Source organism: Clytia hemisphaerica, unplaced genomic scaffold, assembly GCF_902728285.1.
Source record: "Clytia hemisphaerica strain Z4C2 unplaced genomic scaffold, Clytia hemisphaerica genome assembly, whole genome shotgun sequence".
Lineage (NCBI taxonomy): Eukaryota > Metazoa > Cnidaria > Hydrozoa > Leptothecata > Clytiidae > Clytia > Clytia hemisphaerica.
The window spans coordinates 472485-496082 of NW_027103875.1; the positions used below are offsets into that span (position 1 = coordinate 472485).

The window sequence follows — 23598 nt, forward strand, 5'->3', positions numbered from 1 at the left end:
CCCACGTCCTCCAAAACTTAGAAGAGGCGCTCAAATTAAACTTCCACTGCCAAAAAATGCAGTTTGCTTGAACTCCTTTAACTATCGGGCAGGACAGGCTTGGAATAGATTGCCCAATGAGACCAAAACATCTGAATCATTAGAATGCTTTAAAACAAAAATTTTGAAAGCAAAAATATATTGTTCTTGCAAACTGTGCTCAATCTTTTAATGTTTTTAGAATTTTATCCTATATTATTTACTATTAAGTAAATATTAGATTGTCATGTTGGTTTGAATTAGTCTTTTGTACTATTTTGTTTTGTACCAACGTTAAATAAAGAATAAATAAAAAAAAAAAAAAAAAAAAATAACAAGGCAATAAAGTCAGAGTGAAAATTAATGGAAATGAAGGGCCATACGTTGCCGTGTATGTAGAAGGCTCCATGAATTTCTTTTTCTCGTCCGATTATGATTTTTTAATGGATTTAAAAGGTCTCCCATGATTTCAAAAACATACAAAAGAATCTCAAACTAAAATTTTTCATCTTCTATATCCTCCAAGTCTCAAAAAAATAAAAATAGAACCAAAATCCACCTAATAGAACCGAAAACAGTAATGGACACCAAACATTGTTTTGTTCTATGCTAAATTTATTTTAATTTTTTTTTTTGGAACTACACTTTTGAAAACAAAAACTCATCTGGCAGATCATTAAAACGGTATAAAGAAAAAAAATGTTTGTAGCGATTGATTCTTCAATTGAGGAAATTATTTCAGAACGAATTTAACAGGTTCCTAGTATCAGTTAGCTTTACAAAGCGGAAAAAAAGTATTTTTTTTCACGAATCTTTAAAACAAAACAGATGCTGGTACAAAAAACCGGGGGGGGGGGGGCAGTTAGGCAAAATAGACCGACGGGTATGTGCGGTGGTTAAGGCTATGATTTTCAAGATAGCAGAAATTCACTATAAGATTGCAAATCATTTTCTTGCTTTTTTGCGTTAAATAATTTGAAAATTTGGTATGAGGGTATGAATGTCCCCGATCGTTTGCTGCACTGTAAGGATGCGATTCTTAAAGTCATTCCTTTCGCCGGACATACCTCAGTTGGTAAACTCACTATCCCCCCCCCCCCCCGGTGTATTAAATCATTAAATTTCGGACGACGGCAAAGCAACAAAAAACTAATTCAACAACCGTTTTCTAGAATCAAGAAACTTACGTGACCGAGTAGAGCGTTCTGCCATATTCGAAATAGTGCTGTGTAAGCATTTTCTCTGTTCACAAAAGTTGTAAAGAAGAACTGAAAAATAAAGAAGAAGGAGAGCAGTTTCAATACACTACACAGTGGAAGGAAATTGTTATTTTCAAAACTGCCGTAAACAGATCCTTTACAATCCAGGAAATTCATTAGGCCCACAAAAAAAGCTTGAAACTGTAGAGGTATCAAAGTGTGTCATGACTGGATGAACAAGACAAAATGAATCATTTTAGTTTTGTTCACTGAATAAAATTGGCATTTCTTGGGTGCTACAGGAAACCCCCAGAAAACAGTGTTTCTAGTGTCTCGCATCTATGTTCAATACCCCACCCCAACAAGCAATCGAATCCTCGGTCAATATTTAGGGTGTTTTAGAAGAAGGAAGTGGACGAAGATTGGGTTTTCCTCGAAGGCAACGGGCCTAGGACGAGTAAAATAGCAAGCCGTCTTCCCGCCTAGAAGCGACGCAATCATATTTTTCAGTCTCCTCCAAATCAATAACACTAGGAAAAAATCTTTTCTTTCCTCTTTGTTAGATATTTCCAAACCGTCAAACCAAGAAGACAGCACCAAAGAGGACGCCGTCAATTTTGAGCGTCCGCCTTCCTTTTATAAAGCACCCTTTTGATGTTTTGAGGACTCAGAAAAAATCAAACCTTTTCTTGATCAGTGAGAACTTGAATAGCGTTTGGGATAACTTTGGCTGTTTTTTCTTTCGTGATAGCCGTGACGTCTGTCCATTGTACCGTGATCTGCGTGAACGGGAACGGTAAAGAATGTTACGAGAATGTTACGTAATAAGCATCTGGTCAATTTAACCTTCATCTTCGTGAGGAACCCCCTGATAAGCTTCTGAACTCTAGAAATCCTGAACCTGAAACAGGTTTTCTTGACAAGAAGTACAAAAGCCTAGTTTGGATTAAGTTTGTTGATTTAAAATAGATAAAAATATGAAAGTGTTGAAATACATTATGCCGAACGATAAAACAGGTAAAACAGGTTTCTGGACCACAAAAATTTCCAAGGTTTCAAATATAAAGCCTTTTATTGGACTAGTATAGAAAAAGGAATGAAACTGATTTTCAAAAATTTCCACTCCCCATCTCAAATTATTTCTACCTCGAATAAAATCTCTGCAACACGTTGTTATTGGGGTTACATTATTCCTTTGTCAGCTTATGCTTCCTTTCTAAGACCATGTTCAGACGTTACGGTTTTGTACTGCTCCGAAACGAAACGGTTCCGAAACACCATGTTGACATCAAAATTCGAAACGTCAGAAAAGAAAGCGTTACAGAGCAAAACAGATCGAAACGGTTTCGCTCCACCATTTTCATCGGGACGGAATTATTCCGTTTCGTTGCTGCGAGACGTTCCGAAATCAGTATGAACACTTCCTATCTGTAGTAAATAACAAACCGGAGCGATACGAGACCGTAACGTCTGCGGAACATGGTTCCTTTCTAAGTAAAGTTCATGAGGATACAAACAACTCACCAGCGTTTCCCAACCGAAAATGTTAGCGTAGAAACACAACCAATTCTGCGAGGCGTACAAACGTCCGTGCACCAAAATGTCGCGATAGAACGCACACGAGTAGTCTGTGGCAAAAGAAAAAAGTGTATATAACCCGTCAAATCTACGTTCTAGATAAGATTAAGAGAGAGAGACAAAAATCGTAAAAAGCTGGCAAAGGATCCTGTTGTAGACCTGATTCTTTTTCATCTTTGTATATCTTTTTCATTTCAAGGAAAACTTTATTAAATTTATTATGTTGCATGGAGAGATGCAAATATCGAGGTAAGTCAATAATCTTTATTTTATTGAAGTTTTTCCACCGCTCGTCAACCTTTCAATATGATTTTTGCTTTCTGATGATTTTTGATGGCGCCGGTGAGTTCATTGAAGTGGATAAGAGGATACTAACATTTTAAACTTTTTTTTCTACCAAAACAATAAAACATATTCCAAAACCCCCCAAAAAATTATGAAACTACAATAAAAACATGAAAATACCTCCAAAATTTGAAAAAATTAGTCATAGTTTCTCTGTTTGGCTTTTCCCAAAATGAGACTTGATCTAGTGGTATAGATTTATTGTGTACTTAGGTAAAGCCATAAAATAAAGCCTGTCATATAAAACCAGGGTACTTATCCGCGCTACCCAGTCAATCAAAAAGCCATAGGTGGCATGGTGGCGCGAGGAGGGAGGGGGAAACTACCTGTGATAGGAGAAAAACCTAATAAAGTTGTTTAGAGATCAAAATGGTCTTAGTTCCAGTGCTTAGTTTGTATTCGTAAGCAAATTAAATGTGTAGAGAGGGGGCGCCAAAAAGAAAAAAACTCTAAAAAGGGCGCCAAATTCTGCTTGGCCACTCCAGAAAAATTTTCCAATCACGCCACTTCCCCCCGGGCTAACCTTTCGATGTGCGTGTTCATAAACTTTCAGTAGAAGACTTACCAATTATCAACTTTTCATCTGGGTTGAGATTTTTGAATAATTTTTGAAAGAGTTCAGACTTGGTCTTGTAATTCCCTCCCGATATGATCTGAAAATATAAAAAACATAAATCTACAATTGTATTGGGCTCTTCCAGAAAAAATCTGAATAAGGGGGGTGGGGGATATAACATTTTTTAGAAATTGTGAGTTATGACCCCCCGGACAATTATGATCCCCCGGACAACAGATCTCACACCCGGACAATCATCAGTTGACCCACCCCGGACATTCAAAATTATCCCTAAACAGAGCAAATTTGCCCCCAAAACAAGGAAAATTTTGCAGATTTTTCATTACCCCCGGAAAAAATATCCAATATATCCACCAACCCCCCCCCCATTTTCTAGTAGAGCCCATTGCGTGTGCTCAGCTGTACATATTACCTGATATCCCGATGGCGGTTCGGCGGCCGCCTAAAGCTCTAAAGGAGTGGACCAATTCCTCATCGAAGAGGAATCATATTCGGCTATGGGAATCATGTGCCGCATCCCCAGTCGGGTTCAATTAACCTTGGGAATAAAGTTGAAAATATTTCAGTTGGACCCACCAATCCCATATGACGATGGCTGGGGTCCAAGCCCCCCGCTGCAAAATCCTTTACGCGATTTGGCGAAATCTCGTTATCTAAACCTTCTAGATGTTAATAATTTCCTGACCTTCAGAGCTTTAATGTGTCGGATGCCTACATAGCCCGCTCGATCAAAACCGGGAAAATGATCTGGAAAATCTTATATACAGGTGGCCACACACGTCATAAACAGCCTTTCGCTTAGCATCGCTATTATATAAAGTCGAGAAGAAACAAGACTACACGCTTTTTTATAAGAATATGCTTAACTTAAATATTTATGATGAAATTGGCCAAAAAATTGAGAATATACTAAGAATACCACTATCATGGAGTTTGGCAACTGAACCTAAGAATGCCATTTTTTGAGCATTTTACCATTACATTGTATAAAAAATGCCAAATTTTTGCTTGAGGTATGTATTACATCCTAGATTTTGGCTGGGATTCTATCCAAAACTAAGAATACTGTAACAATATTCCAGGGGTATTTTTGCCAAAACGTTAAGAATATTCATAATGAATTGGAAAATTGGACAAACACCATTCTTATAAAAAAAGCGTATAGGTTCAATCGTAGAAAAACAAAACAGCCAAACATAAGTAGGACAATACGCTAAATTTCAAGATCTAATGGATCGATCATTGCCATGAATTCAGAGCGAATAAGAAAGCCCTTTACCTGTGTTAATCTATTTTTCTTCTTCAACTTCTTGAAGCGATTGGGACTTAGCATCTGCAGCCGGTCTTGCAAGTTACGTTGCGTCTGACTGTCCGACAGACTGGAGAAGTAAAGAAAGTGGAGTTAAATTCAACATAGTGGAGTCTCTTTATCTCTGACGTCTTTAACTCGAATGTATCTTTAACTCTAACATATTTTCTCGTTCCTTTAGATAACAATGGGCTTTTCCAGAAAAAGGAAATTGAGGATATTGATTTTTCGAAGTATCGAACGTTACTAGTAAAGACCACCTGGATATCCACTCTTAAAAATATGCTCAACCCCCTGGATATCCTCTCTTATAAAGGTTTACCCCTGGATATCGTATTTTTTACTTGAAAAGAAACGGACTATTTCTGGAAAAGCCCAATGCCTTATAAACCTTACTCCATAACTCGATATCTCCTTTGAGTAGTGTCTCCATACCTCGATCAAGCAAGGGAAACAAATTTGTTCGAGTTAAGGAAATTTCGAGTTATGAAGTAAGATTTTGTTAACATTGTTAACTGAATGGACAGTAAAATTTGTTCGAGTTATGGAGACATTCGAGTTATAGAGGTTCGAGCACTGCGTCTAGATTTAGAACGCCGTGGGTTCGGGTTAAAGAATTTCCACTGTATATAAAATGTATAGCGTGTTTTGATGTTATCTTTGATTAGAGAGAAAATTTTTAATGAGATCATGCAAATCATGTAATAACGAAAGAAAGTGCATCGCGAGACAATTTATTTTCAATTTAAATGATTTGTCTGTCATGTCTATTTGTTATAAAAAATGGAAAACCTAGCCAAAGGAAATTAACGCTTTATGAATGAAATGATTTGATTAATAAAATATGAAGTAACAGATTATGGTGGGAGGGTCAGTCTTTAGAAGATTTCTCGGAATGGGATAATTTTCTCGACTATTGAGTTATCTTAACCAATAGCACAATACGCAAAGAAAAATTATCCATATCTAGATAGTAGAAAGAAGTCTAACACAAAGAGACACTTGTATCGTACAATTTGTACCTTGCTTCATACGACAACTTAGTTAAAGTGGAATTTAACTCTTAAAAAAGTCGTGGAAATCACAACGAAATTAAACAGTTATCCAAATCCAAAACACATCATATAATATACCATAAGAGTAATGGGTCAAAGCCACTAGCCTTGCATCTTAAAAACCAAAGTTCAACACACTAGCCTGTCATATTACTCAACAAAGTAAGTGAGCTTCGCTGTCACCTCCACACTTCATTCCCATACCCTTCAACGAGCGGTTAAAATTGTCTAGTAGACAAGTCGACATCTATCGCTTCAACGAGGGAGAGTTATCTTGATTGGCCATATAAAGATAAAAGCTCGAGATAACCCACCCTCCTTCAGAGAGCATTTTAATGTGATCGTCCCACCACGAATACACAGGCTAAAGATCATCTAAACATCGACTCATACTTTTTTTTTAAACAAATGGATGAAAGCCTGGATTAAATAATGTAAAAAAAATTGATAACTTTCTATTTAGTAGAAACTGTCTTAATAACTTATCAATGATATATAAGATAAGTGACAATCATTGCAACGAAATACTTTAAAAATTCCAAAGTGTGTTTGTTTTGGACAATGATTCTCATACCCAGCCAGCTAGCACATATCTAATGTTTACAACGTCCATTATAACGTTAGATGAACGTCGAAGGAATGTTGTGTGTCAGCTGAGTAAGCATTGAACTTAGGGGAACCAAGAAAAACAAAAAATCAGATGAAAAATCACGGCCAAAGTATGCGTTATAGCTATCAGCATAGAGCACCCAGCGAAGGGTTATTCATGATATGTACCACTGGAGAGTCTTCTGAGAACTTCCACCAATACGTCACTTAAACAATAGAAAAAGTGACGTATTGGGTGGAACAAAAGCAGAAAAATTGCATAATTTTGTGAAGTCATTGCAGTCGTGCATATCATGAATATGATTGAACAGAACGTTTTGCTTGCGGGGACTAGGGATAGCTTTCATTGTCATAAAACTTACACAGGTTCTTCATCAATAGCTGCATGTAGGTTGATCTGGAATTCAGGGAAATTCCCTCCATTAGGTGACGCCCCACTTGACGCCCCGTTGGTTTCACCAAGCATTATCAATGATTGGGCGGGTGTCGAGGTGGTTAAAGGGAGGGAAATATTTGAAGGGCGTTTGAGCGGGATTTTCTCCATAAAGTTTGTGAATGTCTCCATCCGCTTCTTTTTACCTCCATTATTTTGTGGTGATTCTGATACTGGTGTTGTTATCTCCTCAATATTAAAGGACTCGGGATATGAATGACTACTGCTAATCGACGGAATTTCTTTGTTGTCTTCCACCAATGGGAGAACGAGCTTGGAATCAGAATGAGAACGCTTCACGCCCTCCTCGTGGGCGGTGGTCAGTGTGTTTGATGTTTGTTGGACAGGAGAATTTTCTTGACTCATTACGAAGTTAGACTTCCAAGCTATTTCTCGCTTTTATTCTTATTGGAACTATATTCGAAATTTGCGTACTTTATGTTAACAATATTTTTGGAGCCGGCCGTTACAATACTAGTACCAATGTACTAAAGATTGTCTCGTTTAGGTACCACCTTTTAGTATTCGAATATAACATGGTACCAAAAGAATTTTTGAGTTGTTTGGGTAAACCACCACATCACTAAACGACACGTTCCGAGACCCCCCCCCTTTTTGTTTAGAATAAATACAATATAAATTTCCAGTTCAAAGTTTCTGCGAATCCCAAACTATTTCGCAAAAACATTGACGAGGGGGTTGATGAGAAAAGACTGAAAGAGAACAACTTACACGAACTTGACGACCTCGGGTGCATCGAAATGAACTTTATATACCGGAGCCATGTTACTATAGCACGAGATATTAATAATTTGCACGAAAATTGTAAAACTTCGACTACCAGTTTGAAAATAAGGAGCGATTCTGATTGCTTAAGAAAGTTCGAGGATCCAAAGAAATGAGGAACGAAAATAAGTACTGTAGACCAAACAAAATCTGAAATTTTCAAATTTTCCCTTTTTTGTTACATTTACAATAAAGTAAAAGATTATCCGGCCGATGAAAAGAGATTTCCCTTCGAGGAAGAGAAATAAAAAGACTTATATGTATAAATTATACATGAAGTTTGAAAATATCATAGTCAATTTCTTTTTTAATTTTGAGGAGGCGAAATTAGCGGGGCCCGTTCAGCGTCACACAAACTAAGCAAATTCAAAGACTCAATTAACACAACACAATATAAATGCCAATCCTATTTGCTCAAACATCTTTCATTTTTCATGCTCAAGACAAAAGAAATGTTGCAAACAAAATTGAACGATTTTTATCAAACTTTTTGCAAATACTTTTAATTATCTAAAAGAAGACTCAATAACTCGTGATTCGAAACAAATCCATAAATCCAAAATCCATAATGGCAGCTTGTCGCTATTTGGAAAAACCTGAAAAACCTCTACAACTTCCACGTTGATAATGACTATGCTGAAAATGGAAAGGTGAATACCCCCCCCTCGGTTGAAGAAAAGTTAGAATTCAAATCGTTAGGTTCGAACTTTTATTTCATACATAAAACTCGATGTTTATTAAGAAACTTTTTCTTTTCCTTGATGCGTATAAGAAGCGTAAAAGTAAAAAAATAAAGCAAAAAAGGGCTATGAAAAAATTTCCTCTGCGTACGTACATTTTTCCTGTTCCATCTGCTTGTAAAGTTAGAAATTGCCCAAATTTTTAGTCGGTCTTAATTATTAGTCGGCCCTTAATGACTAAATTTTGATGAGGTGACTAAAATTAGGGCCGACTAATAATTAAGACCGATAAGGTATGTGAAAACTTTAGAAACTTGGTGAATCAAATTCCGAAATAAGCGAGGTCCTCTATCTATCTCATATCAGGTCACTGAGACAGGGTTATAAAGATAATCTTAACACACGAAAACAGACTGTCAAGCCCCATAGTTCTCAACCAAATCCAAAAAGAACAGGCAAAAGAACCATCTTTATAAAAACTTCATCTTAAACACTTTTCTTCTTCTTTCTAAAAAGTTTGTTCGCTCGACTTAAAAAAACCAACATAGAGAATATTGATCAAAATTCTTAAATACATTATTAAAAGTCAGAGTGAGAGCGAGTGAAAAGTTGAAGTCGAAAAAAAAAACATCTAAAAATTAATATGTCTGATGAAGAAGAAATGATAAAAAATAAAAAGAAGAAGAGAGAAAGAGAGATATCTCACAACTAGATTTAACGATTTCAATATTTTAAAAGAATGGAAAGAGAAACAGAAAGACTTTTTAGGGAAAATAAGGGGGAAAGGAAAATAATATTATCGACAAAAAGAGAATTTTTGAAGTCGAAACATAAACTTTAGTTCCATAAACTTTGTACATGCAGCTGCATTTATAAATTATAACGTCCAAGATTTGGCAAGAACTGAAAATCAAGGACATAGACAGCAGTCTGTGAAACCTTCTCATAGAAATATGTCCTGATACATATCTAGTCCGTACCATGAGTTCACTTGTCTATTCAATCGTGAAATTCAAAATTGTCATTGATAGTAGAGCTCCATCTAGACACCAGAGTTTGAAAAGAGATATTTGTGACATAACTGGTTCAATAATCTAAAGGGTGTATCAATACTTAAGATTAAGCCAGAAAAGCAAAACATTGAAAGGTTTGTGGTTGTGATTTGAGCAGACAAATGAAATTGACGAACCTTGCTTGTTGATAACGGTATTCATACTCATTTGAAGTTTCGAGAGCACCTCCCAAGTCTTCATCAGTATCAAGCGACGTGTTGTAACTCGTTGTACTACTCTTCTTTTGTCGTGACACAATATACGGACGTTGCGGCTGTCCTGGATAACAAAGAGAAGAAGTAACTTTTGATTAAAATGAGAAGTATGAGGGGATATTTTTCATCGCTGTCCAAATAGAAATGTGCGACTAAGAAAGAGTATCGTTGGATAGTAGATTTTTTTGATCGGTGGGTTCACTTCTCTTTGAATAGAAAACCTATTTCATTGGCAGTAGCATAGACAGGAGGGCGCAAAATCTGCTCTCCTACACAAATGTTGTGCTCCTTGTCTACGCTACTGATTGGTGCAGCCCTGGCTCAATCAAGAGAAGAAGAATGTCTCATTAAAAAAATAATTCTCTTTAGCCTGGAGTCAGCTTGAGAAATGTTTAAAAGATAAATTCAGTAGAACGAGAACCCCTTTCATCGATTTGGCTCAGACTTGGTCACCAAAAAAAATTGTTTCTTATTGGAAAACTTACACCTTGAGATCTCTTTAGCCGAACCAATACTTTTTTAATGACGTTGTCAAAGCTTATTTATGATAATGACCTTGTAGGAGAGGTATTTTTCTCTAAAACCAGCTTTTGAAAAGAGTTCTTGGTCACCAAAATACACTTACACCTTGAGATCTCTTTAGCCCTAACAATTATTTTTCTTTGAAATCACCTTTTGAAAAGTGTTCAAACAATTTTGGCTTGGGACCATCACTTGTAAAGTTAATATCCCCATTGGATTGCACACTAAAATGAGAAGATGATGATATTTACCAGGTGTTGTGGGTGCAAGGTAATCTTTAGTGCTCGACTCCAGTGAAGATGAAGGTGGAGGCTCAGTGTTGGTCATTGCAGCGTTGGTAGGATAGTTCGGTTCCTCCGATGACCCTATCTGTGGTGAACATGGTTGGATGGAGATGTTCTGATTTATCATGTTTGTTTTGTTTTTGTGCTGAAAAAAAAAACAGGAGTATGTGACATCTTGTATATACATTGGATTGAAATCATGTAAATAAATCCTTGGATCATATGACCAAAACCTTTTTTACTGATAAAACGAGTGTTTTAGATTCAACTGGACAGATTTCTACATCTACAGTTGGAAATGCAATATAACACTTGGTCAACGGATTTGAGGAGAGGAACTCAACTCTGTTCACTATTCACAAAGTTTCAAAAAATTCCATTCAATTCACTGTTTCTATTTTTTAAGTGACGTATTGGGTGGAAAAATTCTTAGAAGACTCTCCAGTGGTGCATATCAATAAGGTTCGGTTTAAATGTCTTTATTTCTCCTGACGAGACTAATAAATAAGAAAGAACTGCTAACAAACTTTTGAACTACCACGTAAAAACCATATATCTTTATTACTCTAAGTTTCTTTATGGCAATCATCATCTACTAAATGTAAAACCTAAAAAAATTGTGAATTCACATACAAATTGTAGAAATTGCAGAGCGCTGTGAAAATATCTCTCGTTCATTCATGAGTTTGTTTACCAAAGCACAAATATATTATCTGGTTTCGCATTCACAAGCACTTTGACAACAAATTATATTAAGATAGTACTTAATGCTAATTGATTACACTTGACATCAAGACAAAAATAATTACATCCTCTCTAACATCAAATCACTTCTAAACTTAATAACCACGAACCATTAATTAGTTTGTCAAATTAATCAACATTGGGAGAATTTGTTTTGAAAAAAGGAGCTAAGTTTCCCAAAAAGGCTCTTCTACTCTTAAACTAGTACACCCGTAATTTGGATAAAAATTGGAGTTTACCCTTAGTTGGGACTGAGATTTGATTTTCAGATTTTTTCAACCCTTGCAGGTTCTGAAAAAGCACCCTAAATAAAGATTGCCACATACCCGTACCCTTCACTTGCCTAGTATATACCCTTCACTTGCCTAGGTCCCTCCCCCAGCAAAGTATTCCCAAACAGATATCAATCAACAAGACTAGTACAACCAAAATTTGGATAATCCAATACAAAGCCATCAGACATAGAGCTATAGACAAGGAGAATCAATGAAATTCTATCAGACAAATGTTGCCTTGATCAGATCTGATATATAAAGGAATGAAAAATTTCCACGAAGACACACACCAAACTTTCAAAACAAGCAAATTGAAACCAGTATGACATCGTACTTTCTTTCCTATGCACAGGGGGGGGTCAACATTTATAATACCAACCCATAGCCCAAAAACCTGACTTTTGACCTTTTGAGCTAAGTTAACACCACCACCCCAAAATTGGTATCGATACCAACTTGAAAATCAAAATTTTCAGAAAAAGGGGGGACCCACCCCCTTATTTTGGTATCGATACCAACTTGAAAATCATAATTTTCAGAAAAAAGGGGGACCCACCCCCTTAATTTGGTATCGATACCAACATGACTTTTTGAATTTGACAAAATATCATGGGACCCACCCCCTAATTTAGTACCAATACCAATCTGACAAATTTGAGTTTAAAGCTGTTTTAAAGGGAACCCACCCCCTCCCACACAAACAGGGTACTAAGAGAAACCTCAAAAAAACTCATTTTTAAAATACTCTTTCTTCAACACAACACAAAAAAATGTCATATGCTAAAATAGAAAATGACTGAAAACTGACAATAATAATAAAAACAAACCCAATGAAGCTAGCAAAATCAATCTGAATCAATATTATCTGAATATAATCGATGTGCAAAAACTAGGAGAAGCTATTATTAGTACATAATTTTAGAACAGAATAGATTCACTCATTACCAAATGCTATCACAGAAAAAATGCTTTTACTTCAGGCTTGATCAAAAATAAAACTTGAAAATATCGAAAAAGTCCAAAATAAACAAACTTCAAAGTCATTTAAACTTATTACTCATTTACAGTCATTATACTCAAAAGCTGAAACAAATCCTATTGAAACCTGTTTAGACTGATATGTACCCCGGGGTATTTTCTAGCTATAAGGGCAAAAATTAGGAAAGTTTTGCTGTTATTTTGATATTGATACCAACTTTCTGAATCATATCATTTAAAAAAACCAGGCAGTGTCAACCGAACCCTATCGAACTGATTTTCGTTATCGAACCATCGAACTTTATCGAACAAAATCGAACGATAGCTGTTCGATTACCGAACCCGATCAAACAGCTAGATCGAACTTTACGAAAATTTCTTGATAAGTTCGATTTAGTTCAATGAGTTTTCTTTGTTCGATGAAGTTCGATTGATGTTCGATGAGTTCGATTTAAGTTCGTTTAGTTCGATAATCGAACAGTTTGATTGACACCGCCTGGAAAAAAGGGGTACCCATCCCCTATTTTGGTATCAATACCAACTGAGGATAACCCTTTTTTCTAAAAAAAGGGGGACCCACCCCCATCAATACCAACTTGACTTTTCAGACTTTTAAAGGAAAAAAAGACACCACCACCCGGCTATGGGTCTGGTATCTGGATGTTGACCCCCCCCTGCTATGCAAAGAAATAATCGTTTTGATCTAGGAGTTCCAGCACAACATATTGGTAAAAGCATTGAGGTATAAAGAAAAACAGGAGATTTTCAGTTTTTGGACTAAAAGAAAAGACTGAAAACTTGGTAATCTTTCATCAAAACTTTTTGATCAATGTTTCCTTCAAAGTGAACTCTACTGCTTGATACTTTTCACCAAAATTCTCCAGCGACTTTTTGTCTTAACTTGCCCATAATGATTGGAAGGCCAAAAAGCGTAAAAAAATCTCCTGACTAAGGTAAAGAATTTCTAATGAAGAGAACTTCTCTTAGATAGAGTATATCTCTTATCTAGAGTATAATCCCCACCTGAAGAAAAAATATGTTGGAATAGGGTTTGATTGCCATTGAACATTTGGTTCAACATCTAAGTACTATCCCTTTTCTTCTCTCAATTCTTATGTTGGATAAATCATTACAGCTTTTCAAAACCGCATGGCAAGAGGAATTGAAGCCATTTATTTCCCAACCAAAACGCACATAGAACGCGCCGTAATCATGACGACGGATTGTATCTAGCGGTTCCTTTGTTTTGGAGGACTACATTTCTTGAAATCTACTGATAGATTTTAGTTTCTAATTTTCTGGCGTAAGAGAATATCTTTTCAAAACAAAATTTAAACAGATAACGAAATAGAACATAAACTTGAGCTCTACTAAAAAGTCTTGTTTCATCAGGCGAGCTTAGAATTTTTTTGATAAATTTTATAAAAGAAATTAAAAGACTTTAACGACCATTTACTGACGAATTCAACTCCTGTTTTTCTTTATACTTCCAGGGTAAAAGCAGGTATCTTGTCTATAAATGTGGGGTTTAGATCAGTGTTTTAATTAGAATATGAGGTAAAAGAGAGAGGGGAAATCATTTATTTATGATTGGCGTAACAAATACTATACAGTACAAATATTTAAAAACCTTTGTTGATCTTTGCTGTATATTATTTACTCTGTTACAAAACTTTTGTGTTTTCTTGCGAAAACGTTTTGCTTTAAGAAATATTCAGTTTGAAAAAAAGTTTTTTTCTCTGACAGCACAAAAAAAAACTTTTCTTTTTTGCGGCTGGGTGACTTTCAAAAATAAGTTCACCCGGCCAATTTCCGGAAACAAGACTTAGCCTTAGACCTTAGCACTCTTAAAAGTTACAAAGAAAGCATTTTGATAAAAGGGAACTTAGAAACACTCTTAAAAGTTATGAAGAAAGCGATTTGATAAGTAATATTTGAAGCATTTTTAAAAGTTACGAAGAAAGCTACTGTATTAGATAAAAGGGAACTTAGAAACACTCTTTAAAGTTACAAAGAAAGCGATTCAATAAAAGAGACAGGGATAGAAAATTTGCTCTTTAAAGTCAAGTCAATGGTCCTATTTATCTTTTCATTTGGACATCATGACCTTATGTTTATTTGCGACCCTGCTGGTAAATTAGGTGTATTATATTTCGTTGAAATTGAAAACACACTTACTACTTTTACTTTTATAAGTTAAAAATGTTTGCAAAAAAAAACAAAAATAATTTTTTTCATAAATTTTGCACATACGACGATATGTCCAGTGAAATGCCAGTGAAATTTTTCCGACCTAGGCTTGTTTTTAGGTTGGCAATGCTGATCTGAGCTTTATTCTAGGTCGGCAAAGTTTTTTAACAGGCTAGGTCTAAAGCTCTAAAACAGAAACTAATAACATGAAAACCAGAATATGATTCTTCAATGGGAATCAAAACTATAAAGTGCACTTACAAACATCAATTTGTCAGATCTAACAAAATTAATAACGGCACTGTCATCATTGACAATAAAACAAATGATTTTCTGTCAAAAGAATTGTAAACATTCCAACAGTTAGGGAAACCATCCAGGATCCTGCCATTCTATAAGCCATCAAAAACTAAATGACACTTGTAAACTTAAGTTTCTTACCGTTTTCCATTCGAAAACAACCAAAAACATTGCTACTTCCCAAAGCCGGAGACCAAAACAAATTATCTTCCAAGATTATGGCGCCCTTTTGGATCTATTGTTAAGGCCATCTAAAATGGTGGAAAGAGTTGCGGAAAGACAAAGGCGCTCGCTGCGTCGAGGGTGGTAACGCCAAAACGCCCAATATGATCTTCCAACAGAAGGCGAGTTCTAGTTGCCGCGCGAGTTACGTCATGCACTCCACCGCAGCGCATAACGAAGTGTGTTTAAATGAATATCATTAATTATAAGAATATCTTATGTGCTTACTTTCAGTAAACTTCGAGTGCTTCATTAAAGATGAAGAAGGTAAGAAGATAAAAAATGCGCTGAATAACTTTCATTGTAACAGTTTGATCAATCATCACTGAAAGTTTGAAAAAGTTTTACCGACGCAAAAGAAATTGTCAGCCAATTAAAAGCACAGTGTGCTTATACTTACTATGTTTGCCACATCGTCTAGGCTAAAAAAAGTGCGAAAAGACACGAACGCCATTTTTTATTGAGTGACGTTATGATTTTTTTGATTGCGGCCGCGTACAGGAACTCGCCAAATGTTCCTAACTGTCCAACAACTTCCATCAAAATGATCTGTCACAGCTAAGTCCACCATTTTTAACGCGGTCCTAGGATTGGGCTGAGAACGCTCGCAGAACGCCCGCGAGCTCCCGCACGGGTGAAAAACTTTAATCTGTCAATCATATTCTCAAGCGAAGAGACGCCAGGCTGCATCATTTGAGGCGTGCGATAGCACGCGCACAACTCCACACACACCTAAAATGTCTGAGGAGTGCGATCAATCACACCCCATAAAGTAAGTTTTACAACTGAAAGTTGTGCATAGCACTCCTTATCACATGCCTAAATTACTAAAATTAAGGTTTTAGGAGTGTGATTGACCACACGCCTGAAATTTTCAAATGATGCAGCCTGAGACGCTGAAGCGATTCTAACTTTACAATAGTGCCGCGGATCATCAGTGGATTATAGTATTCAATTATCATGATCCCTTTATTTTCATTCCTAGAACTTTTGCAAAAAAAAGGAAAAATACAAAAGTTGTTCTATTCACATACTGAATTTGAAAAATCTTCTTTGTGGCGTTTTTTTTGCAAACTTCAAAAAACTGATTTTTATCCTATTTTTTGTGGGACTTTAGCATAGGGTACAAAGTCCAAATATGTGTTTCCCGTAATTTGTGTATGAAGAGTTAAGTCTATACTGTTTAAAGGCTACGGCAATGTTTTCTTTCTCTATTTGATAGCTACAATGTTTGGTCGGCTTTGCTGACTTAAAAGATCACTTATGGTCTAATGCCAAGAGAATTGATGATCATGGTCGGCAATGAACTACCGATCATACTCTTTGGTCGACCTTTAGGGCGGCACTGCCGAAAAAGCTGACCTGAAATTCACCCACAACTAAACAAGTTTAGACTTGTGCTGGCACATACTCCTACGATCATACGCTTTTCAAGGCAAAACCTGCATTAAATAAATTACGTCTGGCGGTGGATTGATCAGGGCTTGAAAACTGTCAGACATCGCATATTATTGTCCGACCCAAATTGCTCCTTGTTCGACCCAAAAATCATAATTTTCAAGCTAAAGCAACCTTGATCAGACATTTTGTCCGACCCACAATCGTTATTTCAAGCCTTGAGTATTATAAGAGTTATTCAAAAGGCGGTCACATTCTCCCCTCACTGCTAACGATTTCAAACCAAACCCTCAGCAGTTCAGAAGCATTCAAGATATAATGACTAATGTACTGTAACTTGGTCTAATATTGACATCCTTCTGTTCTGAGGGGAGCGTACGGGGATATGCGATTTCCGAAATACCGAATAATTTTGCCAAAATTTCCGAAATTCCATAAAAAAATTTTTTTGGGTAGCAATTTTTCCTCGTTTTGACTAATTTTTCATCAAATTTGATTTTTCATGTATGAAATTTTGAAGCAAAATTCATGGATTTCCGAAACAATTTCAGAATTCCGAAATACCAAACAAAGGAATTTTGCCCTGCCCCTGATATCCTAAATAAATTTCGAAGAAAAAAAGGTCGATTTCCGCCAGCCATTCCGAAAAACCGTACGCCCCCCACAATTCTGACACCCAATCTAATTTTCATATTATATTCCTTTCTCTCTAAAGAAGGGTGTCAGAATTAGATGAGAGATATGTCGATATTAGACCAACTTTACAGTACAATCCTTGTGATTCCAAGCACTTTCTAAGTCTTTCTAATAGGAAAATATGTCACCTGTGGAGGCTACTATGAAGCGCTAGAGACTAGAGTTATATATCTAGCTAGAAGAGAGCAAAGCAAGCTCATTTCTGACTGCTTGTAAAAGAACTTTCTGTCACCACTGCACTGCCTATTCCTTCCTTGTTTTCAGAACCATAACTTAACAGTCATGCATATCTAGTCGGGCCGAGCCAATTAGACCAACAAAAAGTTTTTGTAGCACATTGTGATGTAGGTCAGTCAAAATAAATAGTTCATATTATATCTTTTCATCCACTTTCATTATTAAGTACTGATAGAACCGACTGAAATCAACGAACACAGGTTATTTTCGGCCTTCTCGCGCCAGTCTGCGTTTTCGCCGTTATTTTGATCTCAAACTGTGATGCGGGATTTAATTTGCGTCGCAGTGTTCCTTTTGTTTTCAACAAACAAAACAAAGTCTCTCACTCAAACTTGGTCTCTCTCTAACACTAAGGCTCGGTTATCGGAGGTGTACCCGCCCCCGGGTCCGGTCCACACAAACCCGTTATTCTCCAACCCTAGTACCCCACCCCTGGGCCTCGAAGCCATTCTCCCAAATCGAATATCCGATTGATTTAGATAAAGTAGAAAAGCCTGAAATGTCATTCTCGACCGAACTTTAAATTCTGAACGCTATACTAGGGGATACCCCTTAAAACCTACAAGAAAAAAAAGAGATACCCTCTATCTGAAAATTTAGGTAGAATTTGAGGCTGAAACTTTTTGTGTTGAAAGTACGCTTTCTATGGTTAGTGATGAACGTTATAACACCCCTCCTGTTACCAACCTTTTCCCTCAGTGGGGATGAAAATTTCTATCGAAATCCCAATGGGGATAGAAAATCTTTTGTTTCCAAGTATTTTTTCCACCGGGGACGATTTTTTCGCCTATTTTTCCACCGGGGCGGGGGGTCCACCGGATCTGTGACACAGGGGTGTGTTATATACTATATTCTTCGGTGGAATAAATTTCTTTGAAAATTTTTTTCACATTATATTAATGATGTTCTAAGATTAAAAAATGAGTCGTGTGAAAATGATAATTATAGCACAATTATTGAAGAAGTTGATTTTCTTCTTCTTCATTTTCAATCTTCATTTTCCGATCTTTTGTGAGTTTTTTCTTTATGATAATATTCCACTCTTGTTTGTCGTTTCAGCCAAGGAAAAAATCGCTATCTAATTCGAATTCTATCAAAAGTTATCACCTTTTTTGTCTCGACCGCTGCAAATTATATTGAGACAGACTTTATATACCCCTCAAAACCTACAAAATGGTTTTCTCGAATAACTTTTTATAAAATAGTCCTTTTTGTCTCAAACTTTGAACAGAGATTCACTGCAAAGTTACTAATGTTGCAGTAAGATCAGTGGTACCCAAATATTATCAAAACTCTACGTTAAAATCAAAATGCACCTTAAAACCTACAAACATTGACCTGTTGCTCACAACCTACTAAAACTATTAAATTACAAATCAGGTGCTGGACTCTATGGAAATTGATCATATGGTTGGTTTTTGGTGTCAAAATTGTATCAAAGTATTTCGGGCCATTAAAATCAAAAACTTATTCATCGGGTATGCCCGATAAGTGAAAAATCATTCATCGGGCATGCCCAACAAACTGGGTTTGCGTGAAATTCGGAACCACCCGACCCACGTTCACACCCCTGTGACACAGACCCACCGGGACCCCAGCCCCACTAGAAAATTTGGCAAAAATTTCGTCCCCTGGGAAAATACCCTGAAATTTCCACCCCATTAGGAAATTTACTTTAATTTCATCCACATTCAAAATTCAATGTTTAAAGATTGCACTCCAAAACTATCACCACTGGATTTTTTAACCTTGGAACAAAAAATTTCCTGATTTGAATTTTAATAGGAAATTTTATCCTCACTGAGGAAAAAAGTTCCACCAGGGCAGGGGACACCAGGGCTGTGATATAGGGGTGTACATTCCATATTCACTGGAATCGACTGATAATCGGATGCGTATTGGCAGCGCCCACGCTTAAGCTCCTCAAAAGTGACCCAATTTAAAATTTGCCGAACCTTCAGAGCAGAAAGTGTATGGTAGCAAATTTGAAAAAAAAGTAAAAAAGTGTAGGAATTTTACAACTATCGTTTCAGAAAAATGAGCATTTCGAATGTACAATCATGGTTGAAATATATTGAGAATTCCAGTTATTTTAACGTTTTTCAAGATTTAGAGTTTCGGCGAGAAAGTCGATTTTGGGCTATCTCTTTAATTATGTCAAATATTTTAATTTGAGAAGGGTTGGCAGACTTCCAGCCTTATTGGACTATTTTTGAGCTTTTGGATCCTCAGATCCTAAGATCCTAAGTGTTAAGTCTAATGTTAAAATTCAGAGTTAAAACTCTACCCTTCGAACCTACTTTAGAGCACGTACAAATCGCGATTTCGTGGTTTCAAAACTTCCTGGAGAATTTCCCTTTTTTCTCAAATAGTATGACCTTGATTGTACATTTCAATCTCAAATTTCATTGATTAAGTAAACAAAAAGGTACAGTTTCAAAAAAAAGTGGATGAAAAAAAGAGAAATTATTTTTGACGTCAGACGGTGGTAAGGGAGAGGGAAAGTTTGTATTTGAGTTGAGTTGTATTTTTTTTAAATTGATGTTAAAACAGGATGGAGAGTACCACTGGTGTTCAAACTATCGCGCAGAAGTTACAGTTGTTGCAACCAAAACCAATCGATCCATCAAAATGTGATCCAAACAAATCATTATATTGGCAGATCATCAGAAACAACCAAACTGTAGTGAAGCGTCAAGCCAAACAATTTAATTTGGGGAGCACCCTTAGGTTTAACGACCCGATCAAAGCTGCTATGTTCCTCCTTCAAAGAGAATACAGTGATTCTTCACTTTTCAAGAACGATGTACACGAAGCTGTCTTCATACCTCCAACGTTTGTTTCCAATCAATACATGAAAAAGTTACCTGTGGCTATTCTTGAGTATGAAGTCAAGAAAGACATTAATAGACTTTTAGACAATTTGAAAGAACATTCACCAGATTATTGGTTGACAAAAGAATTAAAGTCGTTCTTGCAAGCAAAGAATGGCGAGGACGACGAAGATGACGACGACAACGACAACGACAACGATTATATCGATAAGAAGGCGTTCGATCCATGGGTGGTGAACCTCAAAATCATGTTTTTAGTTATCGAGGAGCTGAAATCCAACAAAATGAATTTGCCATCAACAATGTCGGAAATTGGTGTTTTTGTTCAAGCTTGCATCAATGAAATTCCATCAAAATCACCAGAACCAGCACTGAAGACTTTTCTGAGAGAATCCGTTCTAAAGAAGAACTTCAAAAAGCTACTTAAAAAGAAGATCGAGGAGAACCCACCACAGGAATCAAATCTTCGCTGGATTTTCGGATTGGAGTTGTCAGAATTGGGAGAACAACTTGAACATTGGTTCTACGACCAACTATTACCGCTTAAAGATGATATTCTCCAGGACACAATTGTTCTTTCATCTGTCAATTTTTTAACAAATGTTCGAAGAAAAATGCACAAAGAAATTGACTTTTTGATCATTTCATGGAAAAAACAGCTCATTATTTCCATAGAGATGAAACGCGAGCTCACCAACGATCGAGTTTTCCAACAATTGGAATCGAACCATCAATTATTCGAAGAGAGATTGGGAGACCAACTTAAACCTGGATGGACATTCTTCCCCGTTGTCTGTGTCCAAAACAGTTCCATTTCAATCGCTAGTAGCCACTTCATCATCATGGGGACTGAAATAAAGCTATGGTTAACGAGCATCCTTGATAATTACCCAATCGTTCAAATCGCTCGAAATTCGACTCCACTCGATCAAGTTCAAAAGCTGTTGAAGATAATCGTGTTTTCGATCCACGCTTCCAAGAAGGACCTCGTTGCACCAATAACCAGCTCAAACTGGGTGGAGTACATCGCAGAAGCTATCGAAAACGTTTCAACTAGCAACAATATTATTTTTTATTCCAATCAACAGATGGCAGCTCTGAATAGCAACGATTCTCGCTACAACACATTGATGATTCGTGGCCCATTTGGTGTGGGAAAAAGTACCTTATTAAGAAACAAAGCCATTCAACTAAACCAACAGCCAGAATACAAGGGAAAAATCATGTATCTACAAGAAAATGGCTTACTGTATTTTCGAATGAAGTTTGAACTAGATGCAGAAAATGAAGATACAACAAAGATTAAACTGAAGAAGTTTTCGGTAATTTCAAAAAAAATTTCTAATTAAATACATCTACCTTATACAATTCTTTTATATAAGCAACTTCAACTTTTGGTTCAGGGCTGGGGTTGCTTTGTTCTAGCTCATTTTTTTATATATATATTGTACCATATTCTGGCTTACTGGATCACTGACTATCATTTGCCATGCTTAGATTATCTTAAAAAGCTTTTGCTTTTAGTTTGAGGGCTCGTGCCTACGTGCCTTAATTTTTACGGAAACTGAAAAAAAGCGTGTACCGGTAGATTTCAGACATAGACTGAAACTGTTGATTTCTTTCGACCCATCAAATGAATAATAAATCAAGCTTTTATGAGATTTTAAACCTTTCAGATCATTTCAACCTCTTTTTATCTTCTGGAATTTCTTTTATAGAACGATAACTTTGAGCAAATTCTGGAACAAATCCGTCAAGATGATATCAAAGCAATTTTCTGCGATGAGTTCGACATGAGCTTAAAGGACCGGATATGGAAAATGCACGACTTGGTCGATATTTTGTGGATTGTACCTTCGACACTTGGGTTACGGTTCAGAGATGACGAAGAATGGGAAGACGAATTCACTTTTCTCGATCTTTCGCAGAATTTCCGTAATTCGAAAGAAATCGTGAAAATGACAAAATCACATGCTGAAGACACGGAATATGACTACAAAGAAGGAATCGTTATGCCTCCCGAAAATTTCCCAGCAGGCTGCACACCGATATTTGTAGATTCGTTAGAGGAAGCAATGGACGAAGTGCGAAAACGAACAAAGGGTGGGATCTTGGTGATCATTGAAGATGAGGTAGAGAATTACAGAGTGTCCGAGCAGATTACGGAACCATGGAAGGCGTACCATCCACTGCAAAATGATTTCCAAGAGGATAATCCATACTTATTTCTTCAAGAAGGTAATGTTTTGGTCATCGGTGAAAAGGCGTGTTTAGGCTTCGAATGGCCAACAGTTATTGTAGTGGAAGGAGAAAATCAAGACGACCCATCTTTCCACAGCTGTAACTTTATGCTGAGGTGTACGACTAACCTCCTCATTGTAAAGAAGAGTATTGAAAGTTCATTTGTTGAAACTGGAGATGAAAGTGAATCTGAATACGAGGCTCATTTGTGATTGCCGATCATAAAGTAACTTTGAAAAATTCTGAACAATCGTGATTTTCACTGAAAAAGACGATCTTCCAGCCATTCCTATATTTTGTTTAATTTTTTTAACATTGTTTTGTTCGGTGAGCAGAACGCATTCATCCTCATAATAGTGCAATATTATTGTATCTTTTCAAATTGTCAAAATTTGTTTGCCCATTTCAGTTTGATTTTACAATATTTGAGTTAATTTCGCTGCATATTTCATTCAAAACGTCATTAAAAATAGTTTTAACTTGATTTTTTTTCGATTTTATTCGCTAGGCGGTTTCAATTCTAACTTTGAAAAAAAAATACATCCAAGGCCTGGCATTGACATTTCAGGGTGGAGGTACTTTTGTTGATATTTTGTAGAGAACAAGGAGCGTTCGGTGCATAAAATAGTATTTATGGCACATGAAATATTCTAAGAATAATGGGAAACGCTTTTTCTAGCTTTGATTACTTTATTGGAATAAAATTCCGCAGGAATTTAATTTGGGTGTCATCCACGAAATTAGAAATTTTGAAAGGCCTTATCCGCGAAATAAATAATTTTATTTATTAATTTTACAATAGTTACAGTCATCAAAGAATA

General features: G+C 36.3%; 2 protein-coding genes across 6 annotated transcripts in view; one reads left to right on the forward strand and one right to left on the reverse strand.

Annotated features, from left to right (window-relative positions):
• The window catches only part of LOC136808371 (protein Aster-B-like), a 28120-nt gene extending 17291 nt beyond the window's left edge, over positions 1-10829 (reverse strand). The window contains exons 1-7 of one of the 5 annotated variants that reach the window (XM_067064903.1): positions 10630-10829; positions 9779-9920; positions 4997-5096; positions 3706-3793; positions 2742-2845; positions 1901-1996; positions 1206-1286 (exon numbers count right to left, since the gene is read on the reverse strand). In XM_067064903.1, coding sequence (XP_066921004.1) covers positions 1206-1286; positions 1901-1996; positions 2742-2845; positions 3706-3793; positions 4997-5096; positions 9779-9920; positions 10630-10789 — 771 coding nt within the window. In that variant the 5' untranslated portion in view covers positions 10790-10829. Of the gene's footprint in view, positions 1-1205; positions 1287-1900; positions 1997-2741; positions 2846-3705; positions 3794-4996; positions 5097-6048; positions 6132-6159; positions 6294-7052; positions 7548-9778; positions 9921-10629 lie in introns of those variants that run through there. The other 4 variants (XM_067064902.1, XM_067064907.1, XM_067064906.1 and 1 more) reach the window with 4 other exon arrangements.
• Positions 10830-20187: 9358 nt separating this feature from the next.
• Positions 20188-23253, forward strand: LOC136808372 (uncharacterized). The gene is made up of 2 exons (XM_067064908.1): positions 20188-21858; positions 22255-23253. The coding sequence occupies exons 1-2, from the start codon at positions 20257-20259 to the stop codon at positions 22987-22989; spliced, it is 2337 nt and encodes a 778-aa protein (XP_066921009.1). The 5' UTR covers positions 20188-20256; the 3' UTR covers positions 22990-23253.
• The last annotated feature ends 345 nt before the right edge of the window (positions 23254-23598 follow it).